The sequence below is a fragment of the Anomaloglossus baeobatrachus genome, chromosome 2, assembly GCF_048569485.1.
Source record: "Anomaloglossus baeobatrachus isolate aAnoBae1 chromosome 2, aAnoBae1.hap1, whole genome shotgun sequence".
Classification (NCBI taxonomy): domain Eukaryota; kingdom Metazoa; phylum Chordata; class Amphibia; order Anura; family Aromobatidae; genus Anomaloglossus; species Anomaloglossus baeobatrachus.
The window spans coordinates 657,951,120-657,969,847 of NC_134354.1; the positions used below are offsets into that span (position 1 = coordinate 657,951,120).

Genomic DNA, 18,728 nt, shown 5'->3' on the forward strand with positions numbered 1-18,728 from the left:
ATAGGCAGAAGGGGAGGGGCCTTACACTTTTTAGTGTAATACTTTGTGTGGCCTCCGGAGGCAGTAGCTATACACCCAATCGTCTGGGTCTCCCAATTGGAGCTAGAAGAAAAGGAATTTACGGTAAGTAACAAAATTCCCTTCTTTCCCCACTGTATAGTGAGATTCAATTACACACAATGGACTCAATTTACGAAGTAGGTGATTTCTGGAGGTAATTGGTCACTCAGGATTTTATTAAGGAGTATCAGACTACAAAGGGCTGAATACAAACGCACGTCACAATTGTCAGATTTTTATTTCTAAAATATTTAGAAAACCTTGTATCTTTTTCTTTACACTTCACAAATACTTGCTACTTTGTGTTGGTACATCACATAAAATCCCAATAAAATACATTTAAATTTGTGGGTTTAACATGAAAAAATGGGGAAAAGTCAACGAGCTATGAATACATTTTCAAGGCACTGTATATACACTGTGTATTTTACTAGTGTACCCTCTATTACTTTGAAAGAAAATGTGCTGTGATGGTACCTGGTGGCAATGAATAAACCGCATGAAAGCCAAAAGGCTGCTCACCTACTGGGGTTGTGAACCCATGCACAACCCGAGTTGAGGCTTGTAGGTGGACAGTAGGTGCTGGAGTGATCCGTGCTAGCTAGCACACATGGCCTCCGCTTTGGTCTTGCTTCCGGATGCTGTCGCGTGACCGTAGGAAACTACTGGAAGTGCGTCACCAAAGGTCCTGGCGCACGCTTCTCCTGCGCCCGGTTACCAGGCAACCGCAGGTCCTTAACATCTTAATCGGCTAAGATACGGGATCCCGGAGCTGCTCCTGTCGCTGATCCCTCAAACGGGTTATGAACATATAATTGGGGTAAAGATAGAGGTCGAATGGAGCGCTGTAGAATTAACCAATTTAAACCGAGGATAAAACAAACCTTTTTTTTGAACCCTCTAGCTGGCCACAGCGCATTTCGATAGTCTGAGCTATGTTCATCGGCTGGAATTCCACCGACCGCTATCTTTGCCCCAATTATACTCTATTGCTTTGAGGCCATCTTGGATTAGTTGAAACATTTGACCCCCCTCATGGGGTTTTTGCTTTTCTCTGGTTCCATATGTTGGGGTATAGGTGGATCTTGATGGCATTATGACTACCTTCAAGCTTAAGACCTTCAATCTTAAAACCTATCAAACTTTGTAACATATTGACACAATAAGACCATGCAGCATTCTTCACTTATTATTTTATTAAGAACAAATGGCCATAGCATTTGTTACAACATATCTATCTAACTATCTACAGTATCTATATCTATCTATCTATCTATCTATCTATCTATCTATCTATCTATCTGTCTATCTATCATTAGTAGATATTATTAAGGCTTTCTCCAATACTGTATTTTCCCCACTAGGACGTGAGTTAAGTATCTGATTTATGGTATGCCCCACTCTAATGCACTCACTCATTTGTTTGTGTCATTGTAGTCGTGTATGTATTTATGTGAGCAAGGATGGTTGACCTTAGGGAGATCAACATCCACCACTGCGGAGACACCATCACGTGTTTCTCAACGCAGTGATTCTATATGTATTTATGACAGTGGGGAATTGGGTATATTTCTTATGAAGTTGACTGCAGGAAAATAGACTACTGTCTTGATTTGATCTGTAGGACTCAGGCACATGGGTGTCAATAAATGATGCACGATTCTGGTAAAATGGAAGTGGGTTGATGGCCATTTATAGCGGGTGTCCAGTTTAGACAAGCCTGTCTCCCCCATGATAAATGATCATTTTGATGTGAAGTAGCAATACTGCTCATTACAAGTAATAGGAAATTCAGTATTGCAGTGGAAGAAGGAGCTGGTCAGAAGACCCTTTTTATCAGCTTCATAAAAACTTGTAAGACCGTTAACAATGAGTTGCCTTAAACCATTCAGCCCCTTCAAAAAATTTTCACCGTAACCTTCATGCATTATTTAGTTCTTACTGTACTTGAATTGATATACTGGGTTCTGAAGCTGCAAGAACAACCATAATGCACGACGCATGCTGAAAACCTCATGTGCAGTCCCTCGTTTTTACTATTTTGCCTAGTATAATGTCTGTTGATCTGTGTAATCGCGTTTCCAGGTAAAAAAAAATCCAATTGTTCTGATCATGAGATATATATGCTCTGGTCCTAGGTGTCCACCCAGTGCTGTAAAGTAGCCAGCCCCTTCCCTGCAACAATGGAGGCATAGATAGAGAATGAAGTGGGTTTAGCTATGGAAATGAATAGTCAGATGACCCTCCTTACACACCGTACAGGTCATATGCCGTCACAGGAAACATTCTTCCTTATTGAGCTCAAGAAAGGAAATGGAACAGAGCAGATACCTGCTAATGGACCCCTGGTATAACTAAACTATATTAGTAAATTAAAGAACTTGCCTTTTTAGGAACATTTTTTGCATTTTTTTTTAAGCTGGACATCCCCTTAAAACAACCAAATTAAATAAAGCATCAACATTTGATAACTTAGCACCATAAACACGGAGTTTGATCCATTTGGAGAATAGGCAGTTACTTTTTTGTTCCTTATGGTTAGCATTTTATCAAGCTATAGGCATACAGATTACTGGAAACCTGTATAGATAAAAATAGACCTTTCATATTTTTTATAGCACCAAGGCCATGTTCAGAAAGTGAATTTTCTTGTGCCAATGGGCGTTGTATTGCTGGTCGTTGGAAGTGTGATGGAGATCATGACTGTATTGATGGATCAGACGAGGTAAGAACTCTCACACACACGGTAAAATGGCCTTCATATATACTATGGTTTCCCAAAGCTGCCCTCTAGGAACACCAAAATACCGTGTCGTAGTCATAGAGAACACACATGAGCTAAATATCTAAAGGGGTTGTCCAATTGATGACCTGTATGTAGGGTTTGAAAGTGGTACGGGTACAAAATTCAGCAGCCGGACTGATCTGCTGATATCATCTCTGGCAGGACTTGGTTATAAGCAATGGAACATATTCTGGCCACGTTCACACGTTCAGTATTTGGTCAGTATTTTACATAAGTATTTGAAAGCCAAAGCCAGGAGTGATGAAAAGTACAGAAGTGGTGCCCATGTTTCTATTATACTTATCCCCCAATTGTTCCTCTCCTGGTTTTGGCTTACAAATACGGAGGTAAAAACCTCACCAAATACTGAAGGTATGAACATGGCCTTATTGGTGACCTTTTCTTATGGATAGGTCATCAGTTGTAAAGTCTTGGACCATACCTTTAATTAGGGAAGCCAATTAAATTGATTTTTGAGAATTCTGAACACATGGCTTGTTGGGAAGTTTTAATATTTTCCAAAATTTTCACAACAACCCTAGTACTCTTAAAGGAAATATTCCTATTGTCCCAGAATTAGCTGGTGCTTATATTTGTGTTCACCCAAACTTTTTGCTTTCTTCACACAGAAAGGTTGCATGATACGATGTGAGCAAGACCAGTTCCAGTGCACAAATAACCACTGCATCCCACATCGCTGGCTTTGCGATGCTGATGCTGACTGTATGGATGGAAGTGATGAAGTGAACTGTAGCACTAGAGGTAAGGCCGATCTTTTCGCCGTGTAGTAATTGCAGTCATGACAAATCGCAAATAAGATAAGGAATTGGGTCTCATAAGACCAGCACATGTAAGAAAATCACATCATATGATTTTTAAATAATTAATTTGCATTTATTGCATGAAATAAGTATTTGATCACCTACCAACCAGCAAGAATTCTGTCTCTCACAGACCTGCAATTTTTTTCTTTAAGAAGCCCTCCTAGTCTGCATTCATTACTGCACCTGTTTGAACTTGTTACCTGTATAAAATACACCTGCCCACACACTCCATAAATCACACTCCAACCTCTCCACCATGGCCAAGGCCAAAGAGCTGTCTAAAGACACCAGTGTTAAAATTGTGACCTGCACAAGCTGGGATGGGCTACAGGACAAAAGGCAAGAAGCTTGGTGAGAAGGCACCAACTGTTGGCGCAATTATTAGGAAATGGAAGAAACACAAGATGACTGTCAATTTTACTTGATCTGGAGCTGGGGCTACATGCAAAATCTTGCCTCGTGAGGTAGGATCGATTCTAAGAAAGGTCAGGATTCAGCCCAGCACTAAACGGGATGACCTGGTCAATAACCCGAAGAGAGCTGGGACCACAGTCTCAAAGATTGTTAGTAGCACACTATGGCCAGCACACCTCCAGGTTGAAGTTCACCAATGACCATCTGTTTGATCCAGAGGTGGCATTGGAGAAGGTCATGTGGTCAGATTAGACCAAAATAGAACTTTTTGGTATCAACTAAACTCACTGTGTTTGGATAAAGAAGACTGATGAGTACAACCTTAAGAACACCGTCCCAACCGTGAAGCATGAGGAGGAAACATCATACTTTGGGGTTGCTTTTCTGCAAAGGGGAAAGGATGACTGCAACTCATTGAAGGGAGGAGGGATGGGATCATCTATCGCAAGATGTTGGCCAACAACCTCCTTCCCTCAGTAAGAGCATTGAAGATGGCTCGTGCTTGGTCTTCCAGCATGACCTAAAACACACAGCCAGCGCAACTAAAGAGTGGCTCCATAAGAAGTATTTCAAGTCCTGGAGTGACCAATGTACTTGAGTGTAATATACTGTAATCATTTTGGGAAAGTGGTGCAGATGACCTGCTGATGAATAAGGTCAATGAAGCGTCCATTATTCCCAATGTGAAGGTATTTCCATGGAACTTAAGTTTGGAGTATTGATGTAAGGCCTCATTCGGATGTTTGTGTTTGCTCACATATGCTAAAAGAGTTTCATCAGTATTTGGCCAATTTTTACCATTAGAGTTTCATTAGTGAATTTCGGGTATTGAAAAGTAAATAAATTAAAAATGTCTTTTATCCTCTGCAATATTAATCACGGACAGCACACATATTGTGATTGTACTATGATGCCATCCGTGTGCTGCCTGTGGTTTCACCGACTCCTAGGTTTGTATTGTTACTTTTACATTCATGATGCCAGTTAAAAAATGGACATATCTGTTTGATTTTTGCATCAGCACTTGGTCCTGAAATGAATACTGCATCGTAGATTATAATGAGTTTGTGTTCTGAATGTGAAACCATGGATATTACACGCGTGTGAAACATTGATGTCTGAATGAGGAACCAATAAATGTCCGGTGCTTAAGAAATCTCCTCTCTTTAGTAGTGCGAACCTGCCCCCTGGACGAGTTTCAGTGTAACAACACTCTGTGCAAACCTTTGGCTTGGAGATGTGATGGAGAGGACGATTGTGGGGACAACTCGGATGAAAAACCAGAAGAGTGCGGTAAGTAATGCGATATCGCATGAGGGGTTTACATGATGCACTTTGCGTTTTCCACATTTTAGTAATTTTCAATTATATGGTTATCAGGATGACCTACAACTTGACTTGTACTGATGCCAAACATCACTGTTCTGTCTCTATTGTAAAAGCAATAAAAAAATTGTATTTATCATGGAATTGTATGGGGATGATTTGCCATTTCCTCGGCTTTGTGAAATAATTATGTTTCTGTTTTTTTCTGTCTTTACCAGTGAAGTTCATTTGCCCTCCATACAGACAGTTCCGCTGCAGAAACGACCGTGTCTGTCTGAGCGTGGCTCGTGTCTGTGATGGGATTGACAACTGTGGAGATGGCACGGATGAAGAAAATTGTGGTAAGTGCACGATTAAAGGGAACCTGTCACCAGATTTGGTGACTATAAGCTGCTGCCACCACCAGTGGGCTCTTATATACAGCATTTTAGCATGCTGTGTAGAACGTAAAAATCACTTTATAATACTCTCCTAAATGGTTGGTGTGGTGCAGACTGGTCGGATGGGTGTCTTCGTTCTCCGGGTCCGGCACCTCCTCTTTCAGCAATCTTTGTCCTCCTTCTTCTGAAGCCTGGGTGAATGACATCCTACGTGATGTCCTACTTAATGTCCTGCTCATGCGCACTACAATACTTTGATCTGCCCTGCTCAGGGCTGAGATCTCCCTCCACGGCAGCTGGTAAGGTTTCAGGCACATTACCAATAAATTAGACAGTGATAATCATACTTGCACAGTGCCTCTAATGAACCAGACATCAAAAAGCCAAAGCTTATCATCCAACATTCGCCATCAACCTTGCTATAATATTCATGAGGCAAACCTGCTGACTAATGAACTCTTAATATCTAAGGGAAAAAAAAAATGCACGGTTTCGCTGCGCTGCTCAGAAAGGTAGTGATAAGGTTATTTGGGATGTAGATTTATTAATTATTTACATGCCACTATGCGTTTCGGGGGTACAACCTCCCCCTTCCTCAGGTAGCACTCTTAATATCTGTGACTTTGGCATAAAATAGACTAGTCGCCAGTCAATGCCTGCTGTCAAAAACATCAATGGCATCGGTCACCACCTACTTTCTTACAATGTGGCCTACAGTTTTAAGGCAAGCCAGTGATTAAGTTACCACCATTGAGGAATCAGATTTGCTGATATGTTACATATGAATCTTTGAAGCCCTCCTCGTATCTTATGGGAATATTAATACCTTGTACTTGGGTGCATCTCAGGATCTCTACTGTATGGAGCAGCTGCAGGTGATGTCCAGTTCATAAAGGATTATTCTTGTTTCTGTTCCAAAAATGATCCCCTTTCTTTGTATAAATGAACTTTTGCTGTAGACATGATATTAAATATTTCTAAATGAATTGGTGCATTCACTTTTCAATGGTTCTATACTGATATTACCTGTATCCTTTTAATCCGTTACCTTTTGTGATTTGCGTTTCCAGACTTGCATAAACCGAAGAGTTGTGACTTGGATAAGCAAGAGTTCCAGTGTAATAATAGCAAGTGCGTCAGCTCCAACCTGCTGTGTGACCTCTTCGATGATTGTGGAGATGGTTCAGATGAAGGGAACTGTCCTCATAGTAAGTGGGTCACCTACAGCCTATATGCATCATTGCGCCTACTAAAAGGTATTCGCCACATTTAAAATGATCACCTATCCAAGGATGGGTGATAACTAGAATGATAACCACCGGCTATGGAACAGCTAGAGTAAGCTGAGTGCCGTACTGTATCTCCGGCAGTCCCGCAGAGAATGAACCGGGCGGTCTTGCCAGCGCTCCATTCTAATGGTGGTATTTTAGCACCTTGTTCTCGGTAGGAGTCAGATCACCAATGATCTGCAAATTATAACTTATCATATGGATATCATAACTTTACATATTGGGAATAACCCTATCAATCTAATTCAGAATGTTAAGAAATCTGTCAGCTTCTACAGATCATGGCACCAATATTCTAAGACTTAAGGCCCTGTCACACACAGATAAATCTGCGGCAGATCTGTGGTTGCAGTGAAATTGTGGACAATCAGTGCCAGGTTTGTGGCTGTGTACAAATGGAACAATATGTCCATGATTTCACTGCAACCACAGATCTGCCAAAGATTTATCTCTGTGTGTGATGGTGCCTTTAGTCCTAAACTTGTATGCATGTATCCCGTAAAGAAAATAGATCATTGTAGATAGCACCAGTAACCACATGGCCATGATAGATATTTAGGAAGGATCTTTTTGTACGGGGACATAACTGTTCTATGCAGTGTAAAAGGGACCCATATAAATGTTTCCTTTATTCTCTCAGTTCTCTATGGTTGTGCTCTATCATATAGAATAAATGTAACTTCTATTCTTGAAGCCAATATAAGAACATATAATGTCTCGTTCTTTGATAGATGCTAACAACTATGCCTGCCATAGTGATAGTAACATCTGCGGAGAGGAGATGAATTGTGTCCAGACCCAGACCAGTGTATACTGCACATGCAAAGATGGATTCCAGAAGATCCCAGGCAGCAATACATGCAGAGGTAAGGCTAGCCAGCCATTACATTTATGAATATGACATTTTTTGGTATATTGTTAGATCCCAGAAGAGACCTCTGACAACGCTGTGGAAAAATAGGGTGGTTGTGATTACTGATGAAAAAATGTGATTGCAATGACTTAAGCCCCCCATGCATTTTAACGGTCAGCTGGTGGTTATTCTTCCTTACCTGGAACCGCTGTGTTCTCTATTAGAGAGCCACTGCCAGACGCAAGACACAACCGTTGGCGACTTATCTTACAGGGAACAAAGAGCTTGGCAGTCCGAAATTGCTCATATTTGCTCTATATTCCCCTTGACTTCTTCTGGGTACACTTGGGGCTGCCTAACACATTACGCTATCTATAGAATCCATTGATATAGGCAGGTTTGGCTCATGTTAGTGTAATGTGTATGGAGGCCTTTACATATATTTGAAAGGGTTATTCTCACCTGCCTTTAGTTACAGTTTCAGTGCTATTTCAATGCTGAGCTTATGCTCCTTTAGAAGCTGCTTTCACCTGCTGTTTAGGAAAGTTCCATAAACTATAACTAAGTCTGTGTACAGGACTTATCCCATAGTAGTAGGTGGGGAGCAGAGCGACTCAGACAGGAGAAATCCTGTACTCTGTTAAAATACAGGGCATCGGTGGCAGCAGTTGAATGGATCTTCTAAATAAGCATGAACTGGGCAGTGACACAGCACTGAGCAAGAAGCACAACAGGGTGATGAAGTATATTCCCTAAATTCCTAAATATGCAATACCTACAGAATAGTGAAATAGTAAAAAATACTGGAAACAAATAATCATTTCCTCTACAAGGCCATTTAGATATGTTTGTTGGGGTTTTTTTTCCGGGTTTTTTTTAGCTGAGATTATAGCCCTTTTCTGTATCGTTCCTTTGGGAGACCCAGACCATGGATGTTTAGCTTCTGCCTCCGGAGGACACACAAAGTACTACACTTAAAAGTGTAGCTCCTCCCTCTGAGCTTATACACCCCCTGGTGAGCCAGTCCCAGCCAGTTTATTGCTTTGTGTTCAGAAGGCATACATCCACACATGCATTCTCATATGATTTTTTGTTTTTTGGAAAGAGATTGAAGAAAAGTGTGTCCACGTCTGGACTCCCGGCATGTCCCTTCTCACCCCACTGTGTCGGCGGTGTTGTTAAGGTTGATTTTCAAGGCTGGAGCCTTACATGCCATGCTCCTTCACCATCCCTCCTGGGCTCTGGCTTGAAGTGGGAGCCAGCACGGTCTCCATGCCTGGCAGGAGACCGGTCTCCATCCACAGCCCCTTGAGGATTCTGTTGGACCGGAGCACTCATCCCCAGGGACCTGGCCCTGCGTCTCAGCAGCTAAGTACCTGAGACGTTTATGTGTTGGGGGTCCCTGTTCTTTATTGTATGGGGAGAGTATGCTGAATGTGTTTTATTTTGACATTTCCGGCGGGTTCTCTAGCTTTCACTTGAGAACCGCGCCGATGGTGCCTGCGCGTCGGCCTCGCCGCTTAAATTTAGGCCCCAGCTTTGCCGGAGGCCTAGTTTCTGTTAACATTCCCTCGCATGTCACTCATGCAAGAGGGACAGGCACGGCTCCTCCCGGCGGCCGTTCTGCACAGGGGAGGGACACTCCCCACTGCTGGGGCGTGTCTCCTCTCCTGCAGGTCTATGGCCCTCCAGTTCCCGCTCCCCTACAGGAACGCCCCCTAGTCCCGCCCCCTCTCTTCGCTCCGGCGGCCATTTCTCAGGCAGAGTTCACTCTGCGCTGGGCCTGTCTGCACTCTGCATCCCTGCTGAGGTGCTGTGCATTGGGGGTCCGGGCTTCGGAATCTGGAGGGCACACAAAACTGCTTCCAGCGGTCTGGTAAGCCACAGCCGGTCTCCGGTTGTGCATCTCTGTATATTCTCCCTGGGGTTCATTCTCTTGCAAAGCCCCCACTCCAGCAGCATGTCTCACACAAGGAGCAAGGCTCCAAAGCTTTATTCTGTATGCACTTCATGTAAGCTCCTGCTGCCTGAGCCGAGCACCTGTCCACATTGTGATGTTTGCTCTAACTTGGTGGTGCCACAGCCTGGAGTCTCACCCCGTGTGGTCTCTCAGGCTGCTTCTGCACCTGTGACTGAACCCCCAGCCTGGGTAGAGTCCTTTTCTAGGTCCAAATACCAGTCATTTGCTGAGTCCATGGGACTTTTGTCCAGGACTTTGATGAATATGCATCAGCCCTCCTCACAGGGTGCCTCTTATACTCTTGCCAGAGGATCCCTATCCTCTGACCTCCGTCCATCAGAGCTCACAGAGGATTCATCATCAGGTCCCAGACCCCGTCCTTCTAAAAGAAGGCGCAGGGTTTCCTCCCCCCTCCTCATCCCGCGGCTCTGACTCAAGAGCTGACTCTCAAGATGAGGAGGATGCCCTCACGGGGGGCTCGGAGGCTATGTACCCCGTCGATCTCTCCGAGGGGGACTCAGATTTTAGTGACTTGATTGCTTCTATTAATTCTGTACTGGATCTCAATCCGCCAGTCTCAGAGGAGCAACCCTCTCTGGCAGAAAAGCATCAGTTTACCTCGCCTAAGAGAGTAAAGAGTGTGTTCTTTAATCACTCCAGTTTTCAGACCGCTGTGACCAAACCCAGGGCCTGTCCTGACAAACTCTTTCCAAAGCGTGGTTCTGATGACCGGTTTCCCTTTCCACCTGAGGTGGTCAAGGAGTGGTCGCACTCCCCAAAGGTAGACCCTCCGGTGTCTAGGCTCTCAGCCCAGACCGTTGTGTCGGTGGCTGACGGCACCTCTCTTAAGGATTCCACTGACCGTCACATTGACCTTCTGGCCAAATCTGCGTATGAAGCTGCGGGGGCCGCGTTTTCCCCGACTTTTGCAGCAGTGTGGGCTCTCAAGGCCATCTCTGCTTCCCTAGAGGAGATGCATTCCCTCACCAAGGAATCTATGCCTAAGATGGTTGCCTTAACTTCTCAGGCTTCAGCTTTTTCATCTTATGCCATGTCTGCCATGCTAGAGGCTTCTCACTGCACTGCGGTGGCTTCAGCTAATTCCCTTGTTATCCGCAGGATCTTGTGCCTTCGAGAGTGGAAGGCAGATGCTTCTTCCAAGAAGTTTGTTGCTGGGCACCCTTTTGCTGGTTCCCGGCTGTTCGGTGAACAGCTGGATGAAATTATTAAGGAAGCTACTGGCGGGAAGAGTACTTCCATGCCACAAACCAAGACCAGGAAGCCCGCCCAGGGTAGGAATCAATCGAGGTTTCGTTCCTTTCGTTCCTCCAACTGGTCGTCCTCTAAGCCCTCCGCCTCGTCCACTAACTCGGCTAAGGATCAGAAATCCAACTGGCGCCCAAAAGCGCGTCCGCAGAAGACCGCAGGAGGTTCTGCCACTAAGGCAGCCTCCTCATGACTCTCTGCCCGCTCCAGCCATGTCCTTAGTCGGTGGCAGGCTCTCCCACTTTGGCGACGCTTGGTTAAAACAAGTCTCCGATCAGTGGGTGAGAGATATCATATCTCACGGCTACAGGATAGAATTCTCTTCCAGCCCGCCAAACAGATTTTTTTCTCTCAACTCCCCCCTGCTCCAAGGCCGCCGCCTTCTCACAGGCCATGGCATCCCTGCAGGCAAACGGAGTGATTGTACCAGTTACCACTCGGGAACGGTTCAGAGGTTTTTACTCAAACCTCTTCCTAGTTCCCAAAAAGGACGGTACCTTCCGGCCCATCCTGGATCTCAAGCTTCTCAACAAGCATGTTCGGGTGCGGCATTTTCGCATGGAGTCTCTGCGATCAGTCATTGCCTCTATGACCCAAGGGGATTTCCTGGCGTCCATCGACATCAGAGATGCCTATCTACATGTGCCAATCGCAGTTTCACACCAGCGTTGGTTACGTTTTGCCATAGAAGAAGATAATTTCCAATTCGTGGCTCTCCCCTTCGGGTTAGCCACGGCCCCTCGGGTATTCACCAAGGTCATGGCGGCAGTGATTGCAGTCCTGCACCTCCAGGGGTTGGCAGTGCTTCCTTACCTGGACGACCTTCTGGTCAAGGCTCCATCCAGCGCAGACTGTTAGCGGAGTGTCTCGCTCACTCTCGCCACTCTAGCCCAATTCGGGTGGCTTGTCAATCTTCCCAAATCAACTCTGACTCCGACCCAGAGTCTCACGTACCTAGGGATGCAGTTCGAGACTTTGCCGGCACTTGTGAAGTTGCCCTTAATCAAACAGCAGTCTCTCCAGCTAGCGGTGCGCTCTCTGCTGCGGCCCCGCCGTTATACCCTCAGGCGCCTGATGCAGGTGCTGGGTCAAATGGTGGCGTCCATGGAGGCTGTTCCCTTTGCCCAGTTCCATCTGCGCCCTCTGCAGCTGGACATTCTCCACTGTTGGGACAAGCGGCCTTCCTCCTTACAGAGGTTAGTGGCTCTGTCTCCACGGACCAGGAGCTCTTTTCAGTGGTGGCTTCGGCCCCTCTCCCTGTCCCAAGGGCGCTCCTTCCTGGCCCCGTCCTAGGTGATTCTCACCACGGATGCCAGTCTATCCGGCTGGGGAGCGGTATATCTCCACCACAGAGCACAGGGGACTTGGACTCCGTCCGAGTCAGCCCTTTCAATCAATGTGCTGGAAACCAGAGCCGTGTTTCTAGCTCTCCTAGCTTTTCACCACCTGTTGGCGGGCAGGCACATTCGAGTCCAGTCAGACAACGCAACAGCAGTTGCCTACATCAATCACCAAGGCGGGACACGCAGCCGCCTGGCAATGATGGAGGTGCAACAGATCCTTCAATGGACGGAGGACTCCAAGTCCACCATATCCGCAGTCCACATCCCAGGCGTGGAAAACTGGGAGGCAGATTATCTCAGCCGTCAATGCGTGGACGGTGGCGAGTGGTCCCTGCACCCGCCGGTGTTTCAGTCAATCTGCCGCAAATGGGGCACTCCGGACGTGGACCTAATGGCATCCCGTCACAACAACAAGGTTCCTGTTTATGTGGCTCGCTCCCACGATCCTCAGGCCTTCGCCGCGGACGCTCTGGTTCAGGACTGGTCCCAGTTTCGTCTGTCCTACGTGTTTCCCCCTCTAGCTCTCTTGCCCAGAGTCCTGCGCAAGATCAGAATGGAGGGCCGTCGAGTCATCCTCATTGCACCGGACTGGCCCAGGCGAGCTTGGTATCCGGACCTGCTCCAACTGTCCGTAGAGATGCCGTGGCATCTTCCGGACCGTCCAGACCTACTCTCGCAAGGTCCGTTTTTCCGCCCGAATTCTGCGGCCCTCAAATTGACGGCGTGGCTCGAGTCCTGGATTTTGACGACTTCTGGTATTCCCCCTGAGGTCATCTCCACTATGACTCGGGCCCGTAAGTCTTCCTCCGCCAAGATCTATCACAGGACTTGGAAAATTTTCCTGTCCTGGTGTCGCTCTTCCGGCCATCCTCCTTGGCCATTCTCTTTGCCGACCCTTCTGTCTTTTCTACAGTCCGGTCTGCAGCTAGGACTGTCCCTCAACTCTCTCAAGGGACAAGTCTCAGCTCTGTCAGTACTGTTCCAGCGGCGTCTCGCCCGGCTGGCTCAGGTCCGCACCTTCATGCAAGGCGCGTCTCACATCATTCCGCCTTATCGGCGGCCCTTGGATCCCTGGGACCTTAACGTGGTCCTCACGGTATTGCAGAAACCCCCTTTTGAGCCTCTTAGGGAGGTTTCTTTGTATCGGCTTTCTCAGAAAGTGGCCTTTCTGGTGGCCATAACTTCTCTCAGGAGAGTCTCTGATTTGGCTGCGCTCTCCTCGGAGTCACCTTTTTTTGGTTTTTCACCAAGACAAGGTGGTTCTCCGTCCGACTCCGGACTTTCTTCCTAAGGTGGTCTCTCCCTTCCACCTTAACCAGGACATTTCCTTACCGTCCTTCTGTCCGGCCCCTGTTCATCGCTTTGAAAAAGCGCTGCATACTCTAGATCTGGTGCGTGCTCTCCGGATTTATGTGTCTCGCACCGCTGCGCTTAGGCGGTGCACCTCTCTTTTTGTGCTAACCACAGGGCGGCGCAAGGGTCTCCCTGCTTCTAAGCCGACCTTGTCCCGTTGGATTAGATCGACCGTTTCGGACGCCTACCAGAGTACTCAGGTGCCTCCCCCGCCGGGGATCAAAGCACACTCGACCAGAGCTGTCGGTGCCTCTTGGGCTTTTAGGCACCAGGCTACGGCTCAGCAAGTCTGTCAGGCTGCCACTTGGACTAGCCTGCATACCTTCTCGAAGCACTACCAAGTGCATGCTCATGCTTCGGCAGATGCGAGCTTGGGCAGACGCATCCTTCAGGCGGCTGTCGCCCACTTGTGAAGTTAGGTTCTGCCTACTTCTTAGTTTTTTTGTTTATTTCCCATCCAGGGACTGCTTTGGAACGTCCCATGGTCTGGATCTCCCAAAGGAACGATAAAGAAAAAGAGAATTTTGTTTACTTACCGTAAATTCTTTTTCTTATAGTTCCGTATTGGGAAACCCAGCTCCCTCCCTGTTGCCCGTTGGCAATTTTCTTGTTCCGTGTGTTATCACTGGCTGTTGTCAAGACAGAGTCTCCGGTTGTTCCGGCTCTTGCTCTGTTCTACTTGTGGGTGGCTATTCTCCTTCAGCTTTTGCACTAAACTGGCTGGGACTGGCTCACCAGGGGGTGTATAAGCTCAGAGGGAGGAGCTACACTTTTAAGTGTAGTACTTTGTGTGTCCTCCGGAGGCAGAAGCTAAACACCCATGGTCTGGGTCTCCCAATACGGAACTATAAGAAAAAGAATTTACGGTAAGTAAACAAAATTCTCTTTTTTGGCTTGTGTGTTCCAGTTTTAACCCTTAGTGTAGCATCTATTTTTATGGATGGAAAATAACAAAAAAAAAGCATGGCTCTATTACCTATTAAATAGCAAAAAAGTATCTTTTGTATACAGACATATACATTTTATAATACAGCCATGTGACCAGACCACAGTATAATGGGTGTGTGACATAACACCGATGTCTGAATGAGGTGCCTGGAATTTTAATAATCTAGTAGCATAATTTTACATCTTGGCACATGCAGTCATCTACGCGAGTCCTTTACGGCATTTCTTCCAAGGTGATCCCAGTGAATATCACGTACTCCTTTTTCTCTTGTAGATGTGAATGAGTGTCTGGCATTCGGTACTTGCTCGCAGGTCTGTAACAATACCAAAGGCTCCTACTTGTGCACGTGTGCAAAGAACTTCATAAAATCAAATCACACCTGCAAAGCGGATGGTAAGTGTGGGAATCTTTCCTACAGGCCTTCGGTCCCCTATTTGTGCCGTTCTTGAGCACATGCTTGTACTTAGTTTCTTTTCCTCCATCTGATTGTCGTCTGTGTTCTTGCACAGGAGCTAATCAGGTCCTTTATATCGCGGATGATAACGAGATCAGAAGCTTGTTCCCATTTAATCCCAACTCTGCATATGAACAGACATTCAGAGGTGATGAAACTGTGCGCATTGATGCCATGGATGTCTATGTGAAGGGCAACAAGCTGTACTGGAGCAATTGGCACACAGGGAAGATCTCGTACAGAGAGCTCCATAGCCCCTCTTCATCCACAAATTCCAACCGCAACAAGCGCCAGATTGACGTGGGGGTGACTGACCTGGATGTAAGTATGGGTTAGCCTATATATCTTGCAGTTGCTTTCTTTGGGAATCTTCTAAGCATGGCCGCTTTTCCTCTCTGTAGATCCCAGGTCTTAAGATGCCCAGAGGCATTGCCATTGACTGGGTAGCAGGAAACATTTACTGGACCGATTCAGGCCGAGATGTTATTGAGGTGGCTCAGATGAAGGGAGAACATAGGAAAACGTTAATCTCTGGAATGATCGATGAACCCCATGCCATAGTGGTGGATCCAATACGGGGGTAATGTAGAGGACAGCTTTTATTGAAGGGAATTCAGAAAAAAAAGAGTTTCACAACACAGACATAATAATTTGTATTTAATCTTGTTGTTCATGCAGAACTATGTATTGGTCTGACTGGGGAAACCACCCAAAAATCGAAACGGCAGCAATGGATGGTACTATGAGGGAAACTCTGGTACATGAGAACATTCAGTGGCCTACAGGTATATGCTCCCTGATTTGTCAGAAGGGTGCGCTAGGCAAGAATTGGGCTTCTGTATATTACAATCTAGTATTAAAATGGAGATGTAATGTCTACCAATGATAAATATCAGACAGTGGGGGAAATGCTAATATGTTTCATAAGGTTATTGCTTATTTTTTAGGCCTGGCTGTGGATTACTACAATGAGCGACTTTACTGGGCTGACGCCAAGTTATCCATCATCAGCAGCATCCGTCTCAATGGGACAGATCCCGTGGTCGTCATCAGTAACAAGAAAGGTAAACCCAATGCATCCTGACCATGGAAACCTGTACCATCTGCTATATGCATTAGTTAATAGGTTTTATATAAATGATCGTCTCGACCTCTTGAAGGCATACATGGATATATTATGCAGTAAAACGCTAGAAAAGAAAACTCCATTTCTAAACCACATTCCACAATTAAAAGCTGAACTATAAAAAGCTGAATAACTTTGTAAATTCTTCGCTTCGCTCATCTCGTACGGAGATGTTTTCTTTTCCGTCCACGTTGAAAGCAAAATCCACATTTTTGTAGAATAATATATTGTAGATAAAAGCGACACAGCGAAGCTATTAGGTAACATCAGCCGAGCTTGTATGAAAGAGAAAAGGGTATATTCTGAGCACAGAAGAAATGGGATTGGTAATGTTATTTATCCTCATATGATTTATGTCTTGTCCTGTTACGGAGGTCACAGAGCCCCATCACCGGCAATAAAATAACCGGATCTTGTTATTCTAGTGACTTACACTTCTATTAGCATATCTGAATATACTCATATTATGTGAGGATAACGTATATTTGTTAATGCACAATCTCATTTCCCTTCATACTTAAAGGGAACCTGTGAAGTCGATTCATGCTGCCAAAATCACAGGCAGCATGAATCCGAGCCTGCTGCACAATTGTAGCCAGGTATGTTCCTCTCTGAAGCGCTGCGGCTTTTCAGAGAATATATAGTTTAAAGATACGGCTAGGGACCATAGGCATTGACAAGACTAGACTGACCGGGACTAGTCTTATCTAGGATTCCTGGCCAAACTATGATTTTTCTGAAGCATTGGCGCATTTAGGAAAAAAATATTCCTGGCTGCAGAACTGCAATCTCTGATTCATGCTGCCTTTGATTAGGGCAGTATAAATCAAATGACGGATTCCCTTTAAAGGGAACCAATCACCAGGATTTTCGTATATAACCTAAAGCCAGTGCTATACTGGTACTCAGTTTCTTGAGTGACAGCAGCTGAGGAGCAGAAAATATCTGGGGGAGGAGTATTCATAGTTATCCCCTACCCCTGTTAAAATTAGCATAAGTATTATACCTTGGATTTAAATTTCGAGTTACAGGACCTGTGGTGAGGTCATACCCATGTGACCAGAAGGGGCGGGGCCTCAATCAACAGAAAAATGTTGCTTCCTGGTATCAGCTTTGTTGGCTGAGGCCCCGCTCCTTCTGATCACATGGGTATAACCTCACCACAGGTCCTGCTAGTGAAAAGTTGAATCAATGGTTTAATACTTATGATAATTCTAACAGGGGGGAGGGGATAACTATGAATACTTCCCCCAGATATTATCTGATCCTCAGCTGCGGTCACTCAAGAAGCTGCTGATTTTATAAACTTTACTTTCTTGGATTTGAAAACCTAAACATCCGAGCTGCCACTACAGGCATGTATAGAATCAGCCTAATAGTGCCAGTATAGCACTGGCTGTAGGTTATATACAAAAACCCTGGTGATTGGTTCCCTGTAAGTGTTTGCATTTAATGAATATTGACATATTCTAAAACTGTCAGGACTTCCATCCTTCGCTTACATTTTTCCATATAGCTTTTCCAGTGAGTATTGGGGCAGATTAGTATACGTTACAGCTCTGGACCTTAGGCCATGTCCCTGCAAGTTACTCTGATTATTGTTTTCTTGCTGCTATTTTCTGTTTCCCCCGATCTTTGATGCATTTTTTTTATGTGCAGGTTGCTGAGATTATGCACTTAAAAACACAATAGCACCTTCACATGCATTTTTTTTCAGACTCCCAATAGAAGCCTATAGGGAAAAGAAGCGCAACAAAAAGGCACAATTTAGCATCATCTTTATATGCACAGTGACCTCTGAGATCCAGTGATGTCACGTCAACTTCCAGTTGACCTGACATCACTGAGGCGGCCCCTGTCTCCCTGAGTGCCTGGGCTGTGGGCGGCGTGTCACCGCTCGTCACAGCCCAGCATCGCTCCTGCTTGCTGCGCTCTGCAGTGATGGAGAGAGCAGGGAGATGCTGCACTGTGATGAGTGGAGAAACTACTCATGGAGACTGGGGCCGGCCGCGATGATGTCAGGTCAACTGGAAGTTGACATGACATCACCAGATCTCAGAGGTCACAGAGCTCAGGGGTCACTTCATGCCGATGAGAAGTCCGCAATAGCACCACTTAGAGGCACAATTGACTACACAAGGTATGTGAGAAGGGCTGACTTTATGAGCTTTACATCTATGTGTGGCCACTTTGCTGTGTAGTGGACCACACCTTTAAATGCAGCATTTTTTTACTGCACAAAAAAGGTAGTGGAAAAAAATGTAGCTACATAGGAACATTGCCTAACAATCGCAAACTTACATAGAAATATTTGAATAATGATTTTTTCCCCTGACACCATTACAC

At 45.5% G+C, this 18,728-nt stretch overlaps 1 protein-coding gene across 4 annotated transcripts in view; it reads left to right on the forward strand.

Moving 5' to 3' along the window:
- Positions 1-18,728, forward strand: part of LRP1 (LDL receptor related protein 1) — a 494,504-nt gene that overhangs the window by 442,236 nt on the left and 33,540 nt on the right. For 2 of the 4 annotated variants that reach the window (XM_075337062.1, XM_075337065.1), the window contains 11 exons: positions 2,679-2,785; positions 3,475-3,607; positions 5,257-5,376; positions 5,628-5,750; positions 6,860-6,997; positions 7,810-7,944; positions 15,076-15,195; positions 15,312-15,577; positions 15,658-15,836; positions 15,935-16,041; positions 16,204-16,320. In XM_075337062.1, coding sequence (XP_075193177.1) covers positions 2,679-2,785; positions 3,475-3,607; positions 5,257-5,376; positions 5,628-5,750; positions 6,860-6,997; positions 7,810-7,944; positions 15,076-15,195; positions 15,312-15,577; positions 15,658-15,836; positions 15,935-16,041; positions 16,204-16,320 — 1,545 coding nt within the window. Of the gene's footprint in view, positions 1-2,678; positions 2,786-3,474; positions 3,608-5,253; positions 5,377-5,627; positions 5,751-6,859; positions 6,998-7,809; positions 7,945-15,075; positions 15,196-15,311; positions 15,578-15,657; positions 15,837-15,934; positions 16,042-16,203; positions 16,321-18,728 lie in introns of all 4 variants that reach the window. The other 2 variants (XM_075337061.1, XM_075337063.1) reach the window with 1 other exon arrangement.